Raw genomic sequence first — 22,666 nt, 5'->3', positions numbered from 1 at the left:
ATTATGGACTACGTTTATGATACTTTCAAGGTGTGACTGTCACATACAGTGTCATTCATTCATTGTATGGAAAAAGGAAACCAGGAAAACCCATCACATTTGTTCCAAATTCAACCCTCTTCCAAACCAATGGCTGTAAAAGCTGTTGATCTCAAGAAAGACTGGTAGAGGTAATATAAGTATCAGGACAAGCAGGACAGAAATAAATAAATGGATTGGTGAGGTTTTCCCTTTAAACAGCCAAGTGGACAGTGAAAGGATTGCAGCCCACTAGCCAGTAATTAAAGAGGAGTGATCAATCCGCACCGCTGACCGTCTCATGAGAAATCTATCGAGTGACTGCGATAAAGCGCTAATTTGTAGCCATTAGGGGAGGCAGAGTTAGCAAACAGCCTGGTAATGATGATGGTTAACATGGCTACAGGGTTGCCCTTTGTACCGCTGTCAAACTAAGTGTCTGGGAGAGCTGAAATTAGATAGAGAATGTCTGACAAAACCTCAGCACCACGGCCTGAAATAATAGCACCTTTTATTAATGATCAGTTCCATTTGAAGAACATGGACACAGCCATCAATAGTGACATGCCACAGTGTTAAATACAAATATGGGTCTGGGCTGCTGAGGTCTGCTGTTTGAAGTGAAGAACATTTTGGGCCCACAGACTTGCCTTAGATCCCCAAGCTTTCTCTCTGAAATATTGTTTTTTTTTAGTTCCACATTAAGAACTAAAAGAACCCTTTTGAGATTAACATGGGCAATATATCTTTTAGTAATTGTATGAGATTACATTCATAACCTAGTCTGCCAGGGGGAAAAGAGAAAATATATTTCATATTCACTGCTAAAACTGCAACATAGAGCTGTGATGTAGCTGATATTGTAACGATGCTGGCGCTGGCAATAACAAAGACGATGATGGCGATGATGATGTGATGAACCTGAGTGAAATAGTATCAATAAACGTGAAAACAAAAAAAAACCTAACTACAAACATGAGAAATAAACATGAACTTGAATCGACTTAAAACTTGACTTGACATAAACATGGCTTCACATAAACACGTTACAAAACACAATACCTGACAAGGGACAATGGAAAACATGAGGGCTTAATTACTAGAGGGACCATTTCAAGGTTCCTTATATCACCACGCTGTTGGAATATTTGGAGGACCTCAAAAATAAATAAATAATTAAATACACAAAAAAGGGACATGATTTAAGGCATGCACAATCGTAATATGAAGACATCTCATCTTAATCCATAAACATTACACACAAAGTCACAGTACTTCGTTAACCCTCTAAAATGAACATAATACATTTGGACCCATAGTGTACACAATACCTAGATTATTGTGAACATTGATAAGGACAGACCAGTTGACCACTTGACTCTTAAAAGCCACTTCTGATTGGCTCTGGACAATTTTAGTTCAAAATTTAGGCCAAGATCCATATTGTCATTCCTACCAAAGAAGAACTCTCTCTCAGTCTCCTCTTCTCTCTTGGTCTCCTCTCTTCTTTGGCTTCTCTTGCTTCTTCCAGTTCCTCTGCACTCTTGCCGTCATGGCTTGCAGCCTCCATGCCATGTAGATTCCAAGGAAACTTGGGATCCGAAGTCCCGAGGAAGCCTCTCAGTGAATTGTCAATTATCAAAATCAATATAATATTAATAAGGATTAATATCACTGGGGCACCACCCTGGAATCAGGGACTAATAACCAGAGAGTAAAACAGTCTAAATATTAGAGCTTCTCTTAGGGAAATCGACGACCGGAGAACATCAATATTCAAAAGGAAACAATGAAGGCTTGAATCAGAGAACTGGCATCCAGTGCCAGCATTTGACACAGGTGTATGCAAACCAAACCTCTCTTTGAAATATAACAAAGTTTACTGATGCAGTAATATCAATTAATAATCAATACAATGCAACTTCCGACTTAAAACTACAAACTAAACAGTGATATGATTAGATATGGTAACCAAAATAAGCAAATAACGCATGAGAGGAAGGTATATGTACGTGTGTGTGTAAGAAATGATGCACACAAAATGACTCTCGTGGAGAGTACGTCACACGCGATTTCCGGCCAGAGAATATGGCCTCGAATGTGGGCGGAGAGAAGACGGTTAATGGTATGTCTCTGCTTGTACGATAACTTGGGGACAAAGCAGAGCTTTATCCCCAAGTTATCTACTTGCAAAATGTTTGTGAGGGGTTGCGTGTGTGTGTGCAGTTAGTACGACAGAGAGAGAGAATAAAGTGGCGGCACCGAAGCAGGTTTCGCAATCGCGGGAGAGAAGGCAGCTGTTACCGCTGTTAGACGGCTCGTGAACCGTCCCGCTGTCTTTGATTCTTTAACGGATAAACTCGGTGTGCCTTGTCTATAACAAGCATTCATTGAAAAACATCCAATAGCACTTTTTTCCCATAAAAGTGATCAATCAGTCTCATCCGTAAATACACAACAGTCTAACGTGGTTGGATTACAACACAGCAAAAATCTAATTTGTGATAACAGTACGTAACATTAATATCTTGAGTATTATTAGCAACAATGAGCGGACTCGGCGGTCCGCAATCTGTACAAGCAAAAACCGTGATACACAAGAATAACACACTAAAATCTCTGCCCAGACATTAACCTCTTGGATAGCATGAGGACGCAAGTAGGATGTGTGTTCATCTGTCGTTAATTTACTCTGTATTGATCACTTATTTCACATCTGTCGTTAATTTACTCTGTATTGATCATTTATTTCACATTCTGTCACTTATGACAGAAAGATAATTACAATTCATCAACTTGTTTCATGTTGTATGTGTTAGATTAGTGTATGTTTAGAATAGCAATAAAGTTTATCTGTATTCAAAGATATATTGACTGTGGTATATTTTGATAAATAATCTCTTCCCTGTTTTTAAAAGATTTCACTTCAAATCTATACCTAAATATTTGTGATATTATTTTCAATAAGTCATGAGAATAATAGTACTCAAATAATTGAATTAATCATAATTCCCTTATTAAAACTTATTCCATACAATAGAAATTGTGAGATGATACAACGAGACGTATGACAAATTTAATGGTGGAGAATTTTATTCTGACAAATAATCTAGTTATTTGTAATTTATCTTTCTTATAATGGTTGTCGAACGTGACTAATTCCATTATACATTTCCTTACATAACAATGATGTAGAATAAGGACAGTTTAATTAAATTCCTAGCTCACTTACTGTTCCTACAATGGTAACACTTCACAATAAGGTTTAATTTGTTAACATTTGTTAACATGAACTAACATTAAACATTACTTTTACAGCATTTATTAATCTTGTTTAATGTTAATTTCAATATAAAAACATTAATAAAAGTTATGTTATAATTAGTAAATGCAGTATGTACTAACATGAACTAACAATGAAATTTGGTATTTTTATTAACTAGCATTAACAAAGATCAATAAATGCTGTAAAAATATCTTGGTTAGTTAGATTATATAGTTAGTTATATCTTAGGAGTTAGTTGTATGTTAGATGTAATTGTTAGTTCATGATACCTAATACATTAACTAATGTTAACAAATGGAACCTTATTATAAAGTGTAACACTTTTTAAAAGCTGAATGAAACTCGTAATGCCATAGGCAAATGCTGAACTTTCCTTTTTTCTTGCTAATGAAAGACCACAGACATGTAAGATTTTGAGCAACCCCTTGACTGTAATTATCTTTCTCTGTGTGGTGACCTCGCCTCAGTGTGTCCTTATTCTCTATTTCCCTCTCTCACTCTCTCTCTCGCTCTCTCTCTTTCTATCTCTGTCTCTCTATCTCTACTTCTCACTACCAGCCGCTTTGATTTTTTCTTGCCCCAGATCAGTTCAGTAATGAGCGTGCAGGACAATCAATAATTCACTGGAGTTTGAATAAAACCCAGGATGATCAGGCTTGTGTGTGTGCTAAAGAGAGAGAGAGAGAGAGAGAGAGTAATCATTGCCATTCATGAACCTGTTTTCTGCTGGTTTTAATGTTCTTCACACAATGTCTCCTGCCTGCTCTTAGATTGCCTCTTCGCTACCTCAGCCATATCTTGCTTTTTGCTCCTACCCCATGCTGCTATTATGCCCTGCTACATGTTCACACTCGGCTGCTCCCCACTCTGACTCACACTGTGATAATAACGACTTCCACGTACATACAAATCACACCTGCTCCCTTTAAATGCAGATAAAATTATGCCACTCAACTATGATCAAACCTCAATCCTAGACGCTCGGCCCACACTGTTTAGTTAAGAAAATCATCAGATCTTCTAAAGTGTTTTCCACTTGCAGCTTTTCTCTTCCTGTGTAGAAGGTCTGAACTGATCTAAATTAAAATGTGCAGACAATGACAGTGACTCGCTAACCTTCAACTGTTGTCTATGTCTTAATGATTTTATTCTTTAAGGACACAAGGTTAGACAGCTTTTTTATACCCAACCTCCCATCTATCTCTTCTTTCTCTTGGTGGGAAAAAGACATCTGCCATGCCTCTGCTCCTGACTGACAAACTCAACTTTACTTTTTTTTCTCTCTCTTCCATAGTTCCACCGGAAGATCCAGCCATCATCGGAGGGCCTGTGGTGAGCCTAAGAGCAGGAGACCCTCTCAATCTGACCTGTCATGCAGATAACGCCAAACCCGCCGCCTCCATCATCTGGATCCGAAATGGAGAGGTTCTGAATGGAGCCACGTACTCTAAGGTAGGAAAAGACTTGTATGAGTATAGCTCATGATAAATTGAAACATGATAAATTGAAAGAACTTTTTAGAAGAACATAATTGTTTTTATAATAATTAGTCATGTCATGACCATGTAAATGTGTTAAATCCTGCAATTTCATGATGCACATAAGAAAATACATGAACGATATCTATGCTTAAGTCTCTGAGGATTAAACCCTCAATAACAGATTCCCTATAGACTTCCATTACAAGTGTTACAGTGAAAGTGATTGGTGTTTGTTTTAACAATCTGAGGGATGTCAAAATTATTTTCTAGAATACACCAGTAAGTTCCAGCCCTCAAATCTGATTGAATGAGAGGCATTTCAAGATTGCTGAATATACAGTCCAACACCACTGCAAAGCTTTCCTATTTACATCACTCTGCTTATTTTTGTGGCACTCCAAACTATAGTAATGAGAGCATCCAACATCTGTATGTTCATTTGTATTTTTCCTAGAATATTGTATTTATAAAAAAGACATAGAATTGTATAACAGCAAGTTTCACTTTTTACTTTTGTAATTTTATTTTAAGGTAAAACATATATATGAAGGTTTTATAGAAGTTTGTATAAAATGGCCACTTGTCATGAAAGCCATATGTGGCTGTGATTGCCTGCACCATCTGCACTCATTCGCTTTAGCCCTTAGCTCCATTTGATTGGATGAAAATCCCTGGAAATCCAGCCTCTAACTGGAATGACAGAGACATGTTTGTCCTCCTTGCCCTATAAAATGTGTCAACACAAACAAACAGATGGCAAGATAAGGCAAAGCCATATTGTTTTTCTAGAATTATATTTTTCCCTGAATGTTCCACTTAGAAATGGTGTTCCTTACTCATAAAACTGATGCCTGTGCATGTGTGTACTTGTTTGTATCTGCATGTGTGAATGTGTGCATGCAGCTTCCATATCAAGCCAAGATCCATATTGTCATAATGCTGTTAATAATCATCCCACTGTGTAAGAAAATCTTAATATTAATCTCAATTTGCCCCACCAATCTTTTGATTGGGTCAATCTGAGGTAGCACCCAAGTAATCAACACAGCCACATAGATTTAATATAAATAAAGAGCTCTTGCTAGATCCTTTTGGCAAACACCACCCCTCCCTACACCTGATCCGATTATTGGCTGTTTCTAAAGAGCAGATAAACACCATTGATTTGGCTGTTGTAACTGAATGCTGTATTGCCCATCAGCAAACTCACTTTGGGAGGCGTTGCTAATCGGAGAGTGAGCATACAGTTTTTCATGGTTAGAGTAGTGATGGGAATGAGGGACAGAGTGTTTTGATGTATGGAGGCAGTTGAGCTTTCTCATATCTCTTTTCATGCTATTAAAAAGCAATGCACTCAATTAAGTCACAATCACTCAGCCTGAATAATGGGAATGGGATAAGAGGGAACTCTCGCACACTCCTCCTTCACCAAATCCATAATCGGGACAAATGGAGGCCAATGTCTAGATTAAATTTGCAGTAAATATGTCTTTCCTTAGGACTGCCATTTCTGCAGTGGAACTGTTTATGATTCAAATGACTAATTATGTGTAGTTCGTCCATTGTCGAGGCGTGGTTTTCTATTGGCCTCTGAATGTCGTTATCCTATCAGCCGCAATAAAATACTGATAGAGGTGTTGTAGATCTATGATAAGGTTCAACAAAGGCAAAGCCGCACAATTATCAGATAGATGGAAGGAATTCAAAACAGGTCAGTGATTTGAGGGTTTAGCATTGTCTATAGGGGCAAAAGGACTGGATTTTTTGGATTGCACCTTAAAATGTCTGTCTATTGAAAAGAGCACAGACTATGATGCACAGTATGGGACATATGGAAGTTGTCATTCTTGCCATATAAAATGTTCCTGAGTATGATAACAAAAACAAGAGCAGCTGCACATCCACCTCCAATGCCTGTTCCTAATTGTTCTTCTATTGATGTTTAATGTTGGTTAATCAAGTAACTTCTGGTGCGTTGCGCCACAAACACACTGGATTTTGTGGCTGCTGTGGCTTGGGGCCAAGTCTAAAAGCTCATATCTCATGATCTCATATGTTTTTCATCTTGGATGTCATCTTCCTTATTGTCTACGATAGACAGACACTTTTGGATATTGGTTCTTCAATTGCACACCCAAAACCGGACTTTGAATTCCTCAATGCTGATCAGCTGTTTTCAAACACGGCAGTGGAGACCTTTGTCTGGGCCGCTCGGCCATCGAAGCGTAGCCATAAAAGGGGAGGGTGGGCATCCTTGTCAGACTGACACCATGCTAATCAACCCTCACTACCCAGCATTCTACTGGCAAACATTCAGTCTATGATCAACAACTCTTGGTGCAATCAGAGGAACGTACATTCTAACAAGTCTTTCTGCTCTCCTGATCTGGAATACCTCATGCTTCTGTGTTGACCATTCTGGCTACCGAGGGAATTCACAGCGGTCATTATAACAGCTGTTTACATCCCCCCACAAGCCGACACAGTAAGTGAATAAGTAAGCAGGAATCCATGCATCCTGAGGCTGTGATTATAGTGACCAGGGACATAAATAAAGCCAAATTTAGGACAATCACACCAAAATACTTTCAACATGTTACATGCACACAAGGGTACCGGAATTTGGACCATTGCAACTCGCCTTTCCGGGATGCTACAAATCACTCCCCCGCCCACCATTTGGCAAATCGGACCACTGAAACAGGAAGCACACACTCCTAGAACGATCCAGTGCTGGTCCGACCAGTCGGATTCTATGCTACAAGACAGTATTGTTTACATGGACTGGGAGATGTTCCAGTTATGCCAGTTGTGCCCTCCACAAAATCATCATAGCAGAAAAATGCCAGTACAGGAACAAGATTTAAGTACAGTTAAACACTCACTCAAGAAGCATATAGAAGGAAATATATATCATCACAGACTTCAAAGGGGAAAAACTCTACTATTAACACCACTCCCTCTCTCCTGGAAGAGCTTAATAAGTTTTATGCTCTTTTTGAGGGAAACAACACCACCCTCTTAGAGAGAGCTAAAGAGGTTAGTTTACTCACTGCTTCTGTTCTCCAATCCTTCCAGCGGGTGAATATCCACAAAACCATGGGTCCAGATGGCATTCTGGGCCACATCATCAGAGCGTGCATTAGCCAACTAGCTGGTGTTTTTATTTTCAATCTTTCCCTCTCCCTGTCTGTGGTCCCTACATGCTTTAAAATGTGTACCATTATGCCTGTACCGAGGCAATCCAAAATCACCTGTTTAAATGACTGGCACCCTTTTGCTCTGACCCCCATAATAGCAAATGCTTTGAGTGGTTAATCAGATATTACATCTGTTCTGTGCTGCCTGCCTCACTAGAACTACTGCAGTTTGCTTATTGCAGCAACTGCTCCACCGATGATGCCATAGCATACACCTTACAGACTGCTCTCTCCCACTTGGTCTAAAGGAACAGCTATGTGAAAATTCTGATAGTGGACTACAGCTTTGCTTTCAATACAATAGTGCCCTCCAAGCTTGACATGAAACTCCTGTCTCTTCCTGTCAGGAAGACAGCAGGTGGTCAGAATAGAGGTTTTCACGGGCCTTAAAATGAAACCCGAACCGACCTGTAACCGAGACCCTACCAGGCCTGAATGATATCATCAGATTTTAAGCCTTAACCCGACCTGAACACAAAATCGCTTACTATCTAATTTCTTCTCCTAGCAAGTACAGTTGCAATAGACATACAGACAGACAATAAAACATACAGTTTTGACAAGGCACAACAACCCCTTAGTACACTAGAGCAGAAGGGAAAAATGCATTGACTTACCATTTATTTGCAAAAATTTCACATGGTGTAGAACAATCTGGAATAAAGTGAAACAATGTAACAGTCCCCTCTATGCAGCCTAAACTTGTTTAGAATTTTGAATCTTTGTGACACGACCTGCGCTAAAAACAAATCTAGATACAGCGCAAAATATGAAACAGAGCTCAGGAGTCTCAACATGCTTTTTTTAAAATGTTAAGTTCTTTTTAACTTGGCATGATTTTTATAATGTGCCAGTCCTGCACGAGATGCTGGATAAAAAGCGAGATGCTGTGCAAATGTCAAAAAATATTTGTCTGTGAGTGAGTGCGTGTACGAGTAAGAAGTTCGGTAAGCCTGTTTATTTTTTTATTCATTACAAACCCGACCCGAACCCAAAGTCCTACTTGAAAAACTCACCCAAACCTGGTCCGAAACCCTTGGGGTTCTCGGGTCCTTTCAGGCCCAGGATGGGTTGCAGACCTCTTGGTCAGAATGTGCTGTAACATCTCTTCACCGCTGGCCCTCAACACTGGAGCCCTGCAGGGCTGTGTTCTCAGCCCACTCCTGTACTGTTTGTACACACACGGCTGCATGGCCACACACAGCTCCAACGGCATTGTGAAATTTGCAGATGACACTACAGCGATAGTCCTGATCACCAACAATGACGAGACAGCCTACAGATAGGAGGTGCACACCCTGAAACAATGGTGCCAGGAGGACCACCTTTCTCTCAACATTAAACGATTAAGGAGCTTGTGGTGGATTTCAGAAAACAGGACAGAAATTCCTCTGTGTTCATATCACGGTCGGTTCACACAGGCTCATCAGCTCCTCTTCTTCCTCTGGCGACTGAGGAAATTTGGTATGAGTACCAAAATCCTCAGTTCATTCTACACATGCACTGTGGAGAGCATTCTAACTGGTAGCATCTCCATCTGGTCCGTAAATAGCTCCGCCCTCAACAGCAAAGCTCTGCAGAGGGTGATGCGAACTGCCCAACACATCATTGGAGGTGAGCTTCCCTCCCTCCAGGACATCTACACCAGGCAGTGTATGAGTAAATCTTGGAGGATCATCAGAGACTCCAGCCACCCGAGCCATGGACTGATCTCGCTGCTACCTTCAGGCAGATGGTATCGCAGCATCAGGTCTCGCACCAACAGGCTGCGATACAACTTTTATCTGCAGGCCATCAGACTGTTGAACTCAAACCAGAAACAACATCACTGCATAAACACACCTCATCATCCCATTCATTGCATTTTATAAGTTATAATTTACACTGATCTCAGATTGAACATGTTACACAGTATGTCTCATGCCCCACCAGGCATAAGTACATTCCTGTATTAAATACTGCACTATCATAATTCTTCTGTGTCCCTTGGCACTCCATTTGCACTACTGTATACTGCATTGCTCACCCTGCACTCGATCACCCTATCATGGTATTGTATTATACACATTGTATATTAATATATATCAGTATATTTCATATTTTTATATTAGTTGTTGTGCACTGTACATTGTATATTATCTATACATTGTGTCTGTGTGTATCTGTGTATATTGCATATGTTTATATTGTACATATTCTCCATGCGTCTGTTGTGTATTTTGTGTTCTGATATTTGTTCACACTGCATTGTTGATGAGCATCCACTCAAGTTTTTCACCTCCTGTACTCTCGTGGATATGGCGTTGTGATGATAAATGGATTTGATTTGATTGATCCACATAGCATAGTGGCAGTGTATTTTGCACTGGCAGGCACAACTCATATTTTCTCTCCCTCCTTTACAAACCCTCAAAACTTCCCTGTTGCCTCCTCATCTGTCTCTCAAATTTAATTTGACCCCCAAGATTTCTACTTTGCATGGATTTTGTATAATTAGTGGAGGCTTTTAAATAGTAATGACCACTATGAGAGAATTTTTCTAATTAAATTTAATATCAAACTAGATGTGTCAAATTGTTTTATGTGGCTGAGGCTGGTAGCATGGAGAGTGTATCCACAGTAACGCAAGCTTGAATTTGTTGCATTTACAATTTTCTTTGACAAATTTAGCTTCTCCTGTTAATGTTGAAAACATTAGTATGCCTCCACCCCTCAACTTCTCTTCACCACCCCCCCCCCTTAATTAACCTTCTTGCAGTTTTGCCACGGAAATTAAAAGTGGGAGAGAAGAGAAGTAAAAAGGCATTTAATTAATTGCCTCGTAAAATGGTGGAAATTAATCAGAACTCGAGGTGCAGGTTTAAATTAGTTAATCAAAGAATGGCTTTTAACCCCAGGAACAGAGGCAGAATTATACACTCTTTATTAAGGGAGATTGGAAAACAAAGCAGCAGAACACTTATCACTCTTACAGTGAAATTAATATCTGGTAGTAGGCAGTGAAACGTACTGCATGGTAGTGGTGGTCTTCAGTAATTGTGCTTGATTTTTAACACACCTTCCTGTGACAGTCTGTCTTTGAAAATGTGTTGAGAAACTTCACAACAGAATACTAATGCTCCCTAAATTATTAGCATTAGTGTGCCTGGAGGTTTAATCATCATATCACTACTGCTTTTTTTCACAAACATCATCATTCATTTCACAAATATTTGTATCTGCAGACTACAAAAGAATGTTTACAGACATTTCCCCACCTATAGATGAGGTTAGCATACTGTAGGCACTTTCTGTTTCAATTGTGACATTTGACAAGGTACAGGCCTATTTGACATACATATACTGTACATCTGAGGCACTGTGCCTTAAAACACATTTCTGTTTTTAAGATTTTTAATTCCATCTCAGGCCTCACTCTTAAGCTGCTTTCTCCTGTGCTCTTGATTTCCACTCTTCACTTCCAGTAGAGAAAGCTGACATGCTCCAGGCAGCACCGGCAGAAATTATCCATTTGTAATTTAGAGCTATTTTAGGCCAGGCTCATGTTAAATGTTGAGTCTTTGGCTGTTTCAGGGTCCCATTCAAGATTAATAACTTCAGACCGGCCCTGAGCAATGAGGGAAACAATCCGGACTGTGTCAGCTAAGATATTTAATTGACACATTCTGCGGCTGACAGCTTGTGTCTTTCAGCTGGTGAGGTGAGCACCTACTCGGTGAAGAAACAGCCATTACTCTCAGCTGTCTGAAAAACACAATATGAAATTGTACAGTATGGAATGGTCTACATCTGATGGAATTCCTTGATACCTAAAAAAATACTATCTATTTTGTTGGTGGAACTCCTCCAGTATAATACCTATATTAGATTCATCCATCTATCCATCCATCCATCCTTCACCACAATGCAATGACCTATGAGGATCTGTAGTTTAATATAATTACCTATAGCATGATGCAGTAAGGATTATTTGGTTTCCAAAAAGTCTCTTTTGATTATCCTATTGTAAGAAGAGTGCAGTGTCTGGCGTTGATGGAAATGTATCTTTACCAAGGTCCAAGGAGTGTTTTACATATACTGTATATGTTTTCTCATCTCCTTTTCTCATCCTCTATTCTCTCCTTCATTCTTTTGCTTTCTCTGTCCCTCACCAGCACTTTTTCTCTCTATCGGTGGGTAGGTGAGTGTGAGGTTTCATTACAACGTTTCAAATTGGTAGCAAAAAGAAAAAAAAAAATGAGTTGGTAATTACTACTATTAGCGAGCTCCCTGTCACTAGCCTGTGCAATGACATGACTAATCATTAGCGAGTAACTATTATGGCTCAAAAGTACATTTATTCTTCTAGATTCTTTGGGAGTGCTGATGACATTAATACATGGACTTATAGAGACACAGATGGGGTTTTGACTTGCCTCCCACACAAGTCAATGCTTCTGGCATTAAAGGGCCATGAGAGCTACTGTGGGGGGTTGATAAGGGGAGATTTTGCTTGAACTGAGAAAAGATGGAACTTTCTCTTGCATAAACGAAATAATATTTTGTGTAACTCTTTTTAGGTGGTAAAACATAAAAAAACATCAGAAAGCAAAGCATAAAACGTTGTTCTGGATACCTGAAATTCATAACATCAGTACATCCCCCATAGATCTGAAAGTAAATCTAAAAAGATTGTATTCTTCCTTTGAGGGCAACTGCATGTATAGGCAAAATACATCAAGGTGGCTCAATGGGTGTTGGAACAGAGCCTGTGAAACAGAGAATACAGCAGAAAGACAAAGTGAGAGATGAAGATAGAGTAAGTGAAAGAGTTATGTCTTGGGTCTTATAGCCTAATGTTTTAGAATCCATCTTTCCCATTTGTTTGCAACACAAGCCAGTGTGAGTGCCTGCTGAGATGGCCAATTGATTCTAATGGGTGACTGTCATCTTCGCCATGCTGGTTAGCATCTCTTTTTCTGAGCCATCTCAGTGTGACAGGGAGTGTGGATTCTGTCGAGAGCTTCCAGATGGCACAGAGCTCTGCGCTGGGCATGCAAGACCAAGACTATGATCACTGGAAAAGATGATTAATTTCCTATGTTGTATACAATATGACACGCACCAGAGCTTCACTGCCCAACTAAAAAGGAGCCCCTAAAACAAGCTGTTTTTTTTTTTTTTTCTTAAATCAATCGGTCCATGAACAGAGTGCTGACTATTTGTCTCTATTTGCCTGTGGGCAGCAGCATAAAGGTGCCATTTTGGCCTTGAGATTGATTTTGAATGATGGTGTTTTTTGTTGTCTTTCACCCTCAATACCCATGGCTGAAACTGAGTTTGAAAATATCCATTTAGCTTCCTTGCTTAAAAGACCAGCATATGTTGTGTTTTGGATGCTGGTCCAAGTATGGGATGCCACCTGCTAAATCAGCATCAAACCAGCACTATCAAGCATAAACCAGCTTGGAACCACCTTAGAATTTGGTCTTTTTAGAAGGGGTTTCTTTTATTTTCCTCGCTGAAATCCATATACCTCCAATCTTCTTTTTTTCCATAGACTCTTCTTAGAGATGGACGAAGAGAGAGCACCATGAGCACCCTCTACATTTCGGCCTCCAACATTGAATCTGGACAGAAGATCATCTGCCGTGCCTCCAACAAGGCTGTGCCCAATGGCAAGGAGACCAGTGTCACTATTGACATCCAACGTAAGTGATGCAACACTCAGAGTATTCATTTTTAATTGGCATGATGCCTCTTTGGGTCATGCTCTCCACTGTGATACTCAAATCATGTGACTTTCAATTATGATGGTCAAACACTAATTGCTTGCTAGATTCTCATAATTAATTGAGATTTGCTCTTTCAGAGAGTGATATTAGAGTGAGTCATGAATTGAGAAAATGACTGCTTTACTTTTCAACCAAACCAAATCACTTTGCTCCTTTCTGGTATGCAATGCCTATTTTTCATAATTTAATCAACAATAGATGATGTGGTGGTGGGGGCGTGGTTAAGCGCTGGTTTGTGAATGGAGGGCGAGATCAGGAGATGAGAACAGTATGGATCATCACCTGGCAATGATTGCCTCTAACAGCTGTTTGTCAATGCAGTGAGAGTGGAGACGGGCTTTTAAGAGTGAGCCAGATGCCAGTGAGGGGGAGAGTGTTTCAGAGTGTGATATTTGTATTATGCTGAAAAGACTTATTTGAGTGTGTCCACTGAAAAGTGTGCTTTATAGACTGTCAAAATTGTGGGAATTAAAGCCCCTTTTGAGTTGGATTTCGCCATCTCCCGCTTCCTCCTTGCCACGAAAACTAAGAACTTTGCTACTGATGTATACACTAAAGCCCCTTCCTTCTATAGTTGAAAATTATGTTTAATTCGGAAGTACATAAGGTAATAAAAGCAAAATGGGTTGCAAAATGCGTTTAATATAGACTTTAAATTGCTCACATTTCACCCACTCATACCTCATCAGAGTTTTCTCTGTTAGTTCATTCAGAGGAAACCTCCACTCTGGAAGTTGTAGAGAATGCTAAACAGTTTTTTTTATTCAAATTACTCAAACCTCCATCAACACCGTTAACTATGACTAATAAAGTAGAACATGCTAATTAGAGAACCATTACTGGTGACAGCTCAATTGTGCAACGTTATGCGTCACATTTTGAAGCACAAAAGTGAGCTGGGTACAGGGCGAGTTGCTGTGGAGTAGCCATAACAATTATTAACATTTGTTGGTGTTGCAAAAGCCTAGAAGTTAGCTTGGATTTGTTTGGCATGCAAGGCAGAAGATAGTAGATATAGCATCTATGGAATAGCTGATGTTAGAGGTGGGAACAAGCACTATGTCTCAACCTTTCTTTAAGTCTATCATAACAGGGAAATACTGTACAAAAAACAAAACAAAAAAAACAAAACATGTCCAGTTAACATTTTATAATTTTAACCTATATATGTTCTCGACAGGTTATGTGAATTTCACCCTTGTTTATAGTACATATACTGTATACATTATATCATCCCTCTCCACTTATTTCTAACTCTCTTACTCTCTTTTCCCTAAATGCTCTTTTGGCATGCAGAAACACTTTACATTGCACTGCCATCCAGATCTACTCTCCTACTCCACCTTCTGTGTTTTAATTTAACCACACGAGAAATCAGACCTATGATAATTTAACTCAGCAGTAACAAGGACAAATTCACCAAGTCTTTGCGCTGTCTAATTTCATTACAACACTCTCACATCCTCTCCATGGGAAGATGGAAACATTTCAAATGTATCACTGAGACTAAGCATCTTGTTGCAAAATTCTGTTAAAGAAATAGTCCTGAGAGAGAGGCAAGTGAATGTGGAATGGGAGCCGTGCAAAAAGGATCATGAGGTTTTCAGAATGACATGCAGTCATAGGCCCAGTACACTTTTGAATGACTAAATAAATATCTGTCCGAGAGGGCCATATTTACATTGCCCTCCTGAGTTGCAGTTCTGCAAAATACGAAACAGAAGGGATCAAATAAAGACGGTGAATGGGAAGCAATGATGGCAAGTATCCTCCTTTGAGTATCAAACAATAGCAGGTGTTTAATGAATAAGTAATGGCGGTATTAGCAGGTGGGACAGTACTAAGGATGCAAACCTTCATCATCTCAGATGCAGAAGGGTAGGAGTGTTTCCACAGGGGCATGTTCCAGGCCAGAAGTGGGGCTGTGTAGCCATGCAAATCAGTTAATATTGATGAAGGACAGCTGTCTAACAGAGATAATTCCAAAGGAAGTGAACTAAGCATTTTATATAAATAAATTAGGCCCTTGCATAATTATATGAAAAAGTGTGTAATTTTTGTGCCAGTCAACTTGCCGAAATGTTCCTACCACACATTTTGCCCTGCCCCATCTTCCATTGTAGACAAAGAGAAAGTCCCGCCCCAACCTTACGGTGATGGTTTAACTGGAATTTGACTTGTTAGTGACCATAAAAATAAAAAAATAAAAGTTTTAAAAACTCCACTAAATGGCATTATTTAGACTCTTGCAGAATGTTACCTACAAGTGTCTTACTTATGGTAATATATGCACATAAAAAGCATTTTATTATAAAAAAATAAAATTAAAATAATAATAATGATTGCATGCTTCAAATATTAAGACATAAGACCTTTAATGAATATGGAAACTAACAAGCACAACTCTCTTAAATTCCAAACCAGGTAATTATTTACTCCTACAGGATACCTACACGGCAGTTCATAAAATAAATAATTAAGAAAAAAAAGATAAATAACAATATATTTGCCATTTCAAAATCACAGTAAAAAAATATGTCAATGAGAATAGAAGTGCAGTACCCAGACACTACTTTAACCAGGGTAACACAAATGTAAAAAAAATAAAAATAAAAAAATCAATAAGCTTTATTTTATGTGTGTGTAGCAGGATCGATATTATGAGTGCAGTACTTTGAACATGTTGCCATGTACAGACATGGAATCGATGAGTGACCCCAGGTGAACGAAAGATATTCTTCCCATCTGCCTGTTTAAAGGAGTGACAAAAGGTTAAGATGAGAACGAGAACCTCAAGAAACAAAGAAAGAAAGAAAGATGGACATTGAGTGAATTGATGGATACTAGATGAAGAATTTGATATATTACTTTAGCGGAATGAAAGTTTACTAAGACATTAACACTCACAGGCTGGCAGTTCCCCTGAAATGCCAATTAAGGATAGAGATGTGTGTATGGTGTGTGTGTGGGCAGGTTTGGGTGTTTACGAGGACATTTTTTTAGGTTACAGTAATTACAAGGGTATTATGCTATAAATGTGGTTTATGAGGACATTTATAGTGTCCCAATAATTCAATTAATTTAAAAAACATACTGAACAATTTCTTTTTGAAAATGTAAAAATGCAGAAAGTTTTTGTGAGGGTTAGGTTTAGGGGTAGGGTTAGCGGACAGCATATATAGTTTGTACAGTATTAAAATTATTATGTCTATGTAGAGTCCTCATAAGAATAGCCACACCAACATGTGTGTGTGTGTGTGTGTGTGTGTGTGTCCACACGTCCATCATCTAAAATGCCCACTCTAGCTATTGTCAGTCCTCATTCAGAGTTCACTAATTGACCGCTTGGTTAAATGTGATAATGTCATCGGCAACAAAAGTAATTAAAGGCTTTCTGTATTTTTCCTCTGCTGAGACAATTCTCATTCAGATCAGCACAGGCCTCTGAGACAGCTACTCTCTTTCAGTCAAAATGAGGCCTAAATGAGACGGGTCCAAATATTACCTACTGCATTACTTTACAGCTTTAACTTGTCCAATTCAATGTATGCCTTTATTTTCATCCCTAGTCATTAAAGACCCCATTTTAACCTGATATTAAGATGCATTTCATGTGATCCAATCACATGTGGTCAGCCCTAAATACTCCCAAGGAGATGAATAAATGCGACCAGGTTTAAACAGCCATGTATCTCAACTGACCACGTGATTGGATCACCTGAAGCGCATCTTAATACCAGGTGGAAATGGGACCTAAATGCTCAGGATTTACATTTACCTCTGCAATGTTGCTAAACTTAAGCTTCAGGTTAAACCTCAGATTAAGCAAAATGGCATCAGATATAAAATATCAAACCTTTTGCTATTTTGCGGTTTCAAAAACTTGCTAATATGCTATTTAATGGCAGCTCACCTCGTATAGTGTGACTACATGCCTCACTGTTTTAAAATGAACACTTTATTTATTCCTGAGCAATAATGGTGGTAAAGTTAAAAGCAATTTTCCCCCAAAAGACTTTTATGCACGTATACAGAATATGACTTTCAAAAATAAACCTCCCCTAAAAAAATGATATTCCTTTATTGTGTATGCGGATAGTCCAACACTTGATGTGAAATCTCTGTGTCTGTTTTGTGGTATTGATTCAGTAGAGTTATTGAGATATTTTAGATCCCTCCCTGCGCTGACACCAGGCCATCATCACTCAATGAGAACAGCTGGCAGAGAGAATGGAAATCAAACTTTAAGAAAGTGATAGAAGCAATTTTCTTTGGCACCATCCAATTAACTCTGGCGAAGTTGGCCAATTGTTCCAAACTGCCATCTGCTCTTTGCTTTGAACCTCCGATCAAAAGCTGTCAGCTCACCACTGTTCCCACCAACCCAACCCAACCCAACCCCTCCCCCCATCCCCTCCTTTTATATATATATATATATATATATATATATATATATATATATCTCTTCCAAACCCATTGTTTTGGCTGTCATTGTTGCAAGGGAGTTCAAACTTTTGTCCTTTGTGATCTCTCTGTTGTGAAGCCGAAGAATTAGAGGAGCTGCATATTGATGGCCTGTTTTATTCAACAGTCCAGAGAGATTCAACTCATGCATTTATACATCAAAGTGACAAACATACTCATTTATAAAGACACTGACACTGTCAGCCACTAGATTTGGGGATCACTGGGGTCTTTTCGTGCTCCTGCCAACCTGCCTTCTAAGCTTGGGCCTTTGTGAGGCGCTAGTCAGTCCTATAGGACCAAGCACTCATTTCATTATTTAAGATAGAACGCTATTATCAATCTTCAGTGTTGTCATAAGTAGAAGACACTTTTGATGGCTCTTTCCTCCCTGAAGGGTCACTCTCAAAAGACTTGAAAGAAAATCATGATATGTTTCTAAACAGTTGAAACACTAAAAGAATATTAACATCAGAAATGTGGAACTAATATAAAGCAATGAGCCATTAGAGGATGTGCATTACAAGTAATTTCAAGTAATTTTTATTTGTATAGCGCTTTTCACAAAACACATCCTTTCAAAGCAGCTTTAACAGAAAAAGCTGTGATATACCATTGTCTTCGAGTCGAAATAGAGCAGTTTAATAAAAAAAAAAAAAAAACATGATTGAAAATTGCACCCTAATCTACATAATAGAAAATAATTATGTTTATATTTAGACCCCCAGTGAGCACACAATTCCAATGTTTAAACAAATATATTTTGTATTAACTGTAAGGTTAATGACTAAAGTCATTTTTGGCCGATGAAGGCTGCCACTAATTTATTAACTATATTGCATTTTAAGAATGTAGTCCATCCTTTGACCAAGGTGATGCAGGCAGAGGTCAGTAAGGTGCACTGCAGTTCTGCTGTAAGCTTGTTGCAGATTATTTTCTGGTGGAGTTCATTTTATGTCCAAGTTTCAGGCAGTGTTCAGTGAAGTATTCCATGTCTGATGGTTGGTGCTCGCATCAGTTCATACTCTATGAAGTCCATCGTAGTAGACTGAAGTGATATCTGGCTGGCACAAGCGGCAGTTAGTCGCCATCACTCAGCAACACATAGTAGTCGGACTCAGACTGGACCAGAGCTGGTACTTGGCAGGCTCTGGTAACCTCAGGATATGTATCCTGAAGTTAAGACGGAAACATATAGAATAATATTAGCATTGATGCATTCACTTTAAAACAGGATTATAGAATATGAGAAGTGTTTTTTGTTCCAGCTTACATAACTAATGCAGCATAACTATGAGTTGAAAGATAAATTATGTGTATGCCTGGCTGAAAAGATGAGTCTTTAGTCTAGACTTAAACTGAGAGAGTGTGCCTGAGTCCCAAACCGTCTTTGGAAGACTATTCTTTTTGGTCCAATAATTAGTACCTCTGTTTTGTCGGAATTTGAGTAGAAGGAAATTTATAGCCATCCAATCTTTGATATCATTGATACTCAGCTAACTTGGAGAATTGTGAAATTTTGTTTGGTTTTGTAGAAATATAATTTTTGTATCATCAGCATAACAGTAAAAACGAATTCCACGATTCTTTATGTCTCCCATGGGAAGCATATATATGGAGAAATGAGAGGCCCTAAATCTGATCCCTTTGTCACTCCTTTCTTTAGTTTGATCTGACAATTCCTCGTTTATACAGACAAAGTGGTTGTGTTCAGATAAATAGGACATAAACCAAACTAATGCCTGTTGCTCATGGGGAATAATATGATACACTGTTTTCAGAGGTGCTATTTCAGACAGTTGCATAATTCCAATTTAGCTTCTGATGATTTCAATTTTATCAGTAAAGAAATTCATAAATTCATTATTACTATGCTGCGATGAAATATCAGGTTCAGCTGAAGCTTTATTCTTTACTAATTTATCCAGAGTACTGAACAGACATCTAGGATTATTGTGGCTATAGAGTTTGCTCAAATATGCAGACCTCTGAGCTTTTAGAGTCTTTCTTTTTCTAGAGACACTATCATTCCATTTACCACGAAAGACCTCTAATTTTGTACTCTTCCACTAGTGCTCCATTTTTTGAGCTGCTCTCTTGAGAACATGAATGTGACCATTGTGTACCATGGTGTGTGGCTTTTCTCTTTAATTTTCTTTTATTGAAGGGTGGTGACACTATCAAGAGTGCTAGAGAAGACTGTATCTAATTTTTCTGTGATTACATCAAGTTCTTCTAAATGTTTTGGTTTACTGAGTATTTGAGACGAATCTGGAAGGTTATTAGTGAATCTATCTTTAGTGGTCGAAAGAATAGTTCTACCCGACTGATAACGCAGTTTAGTTTGAGTGACCTTTGCTAAACACAGCATACAAAAGACGAGGTAATGATATGAGATGTCATCACTCTGCAGCAGAATTTTTATATTATCAACATTAATTCTATATGAAAGAATTAAATCTAGCATATGATTATGGCAGTGAGTTGATCCTGTCACATTTTCTCTGAAACCAACAGAGTACAATGATATTTAGTGTCTGGGAAGATACTTTGAATATGTGGCTTGGCAAGGTACTAGCATTTCTTAATCTATAGCAGGGGTTCTTAAACTTGTTGACTTCGGACCTAAATATATAATTTTGTGCTTACCTGGGACCCACACTCACAAAAAACTTGTAACATGATTTGCTGTTCAAATCAAATCCCATTATTGCCACTCAATCATATACACAAGTGCAACAGTGGGTAAACATAATTTACAATAATGTAATAAATAAATAATTACAATATTAATTAATTTACTCACTTTTTCATAAAATATTTTTGACATAAATCTTACATAAATAATAATTATTCTTTTCAAAACCATTGATAATTAAACATTTTTACAAGCACATAAACATGCACACTCTTGAATTGTACAAAAAAGACACTCAAAAATGTTTAAATAAATAAATACTCTATACTGTATACCTATTTCTTCTGCATATCATTACGGTCTCTTAAAGTCTTTACTAATTCCCTGATTTACTTGAAGAACTGATTATCGTCTTATTCTGAATTTTAACTGCTTTTTCTTTCCTGCGGGAGGTGCTGTATGAGGAGATGTCATCTTATATTGTTATTCAAAGAGACTCATTACTTTGAAGTTGCCACCATAACACACTGCTCGCTTTTTATAACATTTACAAAACTGGAGTATACAAAACCGACACAAAATAATTAATCTAGGAATTTGTCTTCTTTCTGTTTGTCATGTTCCATGTACATCTGGCGAGTGTACATGGAAACCGCAATCATGAGGTTGAGTGACAGCTCATCTGACTCACTGCATATCGTGGAGAGAGAGAGAGAGCGTGTGCCTAATCATTGATTTTGCTTAGTGAAGGTGAAAGACAGTCTCGGTCAGTGCAACAGCATGGAAGAGTGGACTGAAAAGTGAATTTGCTCTTAGCAATTTAATTTAATCTAACTCAGGAAATTATTGCACATTTATTTAAAAACATCACCACCCAACATGTATAGCTATGTGACCCAATTTGGGTTGTGACTCATAGTTTAAGTCTAGCTTATCTAAATGCTACTCTTCTAAAAAAGTAGTTACCTACAAACTACATACAAATATTAGCTAATTACATTGAAACTAATAGTGTGCAACAGTCTGATTCTGAAAGTAAAAAGTGAATTGATTTTTAACAATATCTTGCAAACGTTTAAAGATAGACATACCGTGAACTCTGAGGATGTTAATCGATGGTGTATGCCTCTTTTGAAGCCATCAGCCGTTCTTCATCTTAATAAAAAAATAAAAAAATAATAACAATAATAATATATATATAAAAATAATAAAAAACTACCCATGATCATGAAGGGAATCAGAGAATTCTGTTGAACATAGCACATCAAACAAGCTCTGCAGTGACTGCCCACTCACATATGTATATAGTGGAATTTAAAAGCAGCTTTGAATGTGTCTAATCAGAATTTAAGAGTCTGAACTAGCCGTTTTATTACATATAATATGCATTAACCAATACACGTGCCTACAGACACACACCTTCTTCCAATATCCACTCACCTCTCTGCATACCCAATTAGCCAAATCAAAAACTTTACACATGTCCTGCTGGTAACTGGGAAGCACACAACACAGACCTGTTTGTCTGTGGTTACTCTGGGATGTCCCTATAGGCTCAGGAATGAGGTTTGGTTCTGTGCAACCAGAGGGCAACCTGAAACAGGTGTGCGTGTGTGTGGTCAAAAAAGGCAGATGAGGTATAGAGCAGCACCTGTAACACCCACTGGGATCCCACTTTGCACAGCTGTGCTGCTGCCGGGCACATACTGTACTTCTGAGAAAGCATATACATGTGCACACACACACATACACACACATGTTGGTACTCCTATCATTATGAGGACTCTCCATAGACATAATAATTT

General features: G+C 38.4%; 1 protein-coding gene across 1 annotated transcript in view; it reads left to right on the top strand.

Moving 5' to 3' along the window:
- Positions 1 to 22,666, top strand: part of LOC127661993 (kin of IRRE-like protein 3) — a 245,909-nt gene that overhangs the window by 181,181 nt on the left and 42,062 nt on the right. Inside the window, exons 4-5 of the mRNA XM_052153000.1 lie at positions 4,599 to 4,756; positions 13,525 to 13,675. Of these exons, the coding sequence (XP_052008960.1) occupies positions 4,599 to 4,756; positions 13,525 to 13,675 (309 nt within the window). The remainder of the gene's footprint in view (positions 1 to 4,598; positions 4,757 to 13,524; positions 13,676 to 22,666) is intronic.

This window comes from Xyrauchen texanus, chromosome 21, assembly GCF_025860055.1.
Source record: "Xyrauchen texanus isolate HMW12.3.18 chromosome 21, RBS_HiC_50CHRs, whole genome shotgun sequence".
Lineage (NCBI taxonomy): Eukaryota > Metazoa > Chordata > Actinopteri > Cypriniformes > Catostomidae > Xyrauchen > Xyrauchen texanus.
Note: the sequence above shows the minus strand (reverse complement) of the source record. Positions and strands in the feature narration are given on the sequence as shown.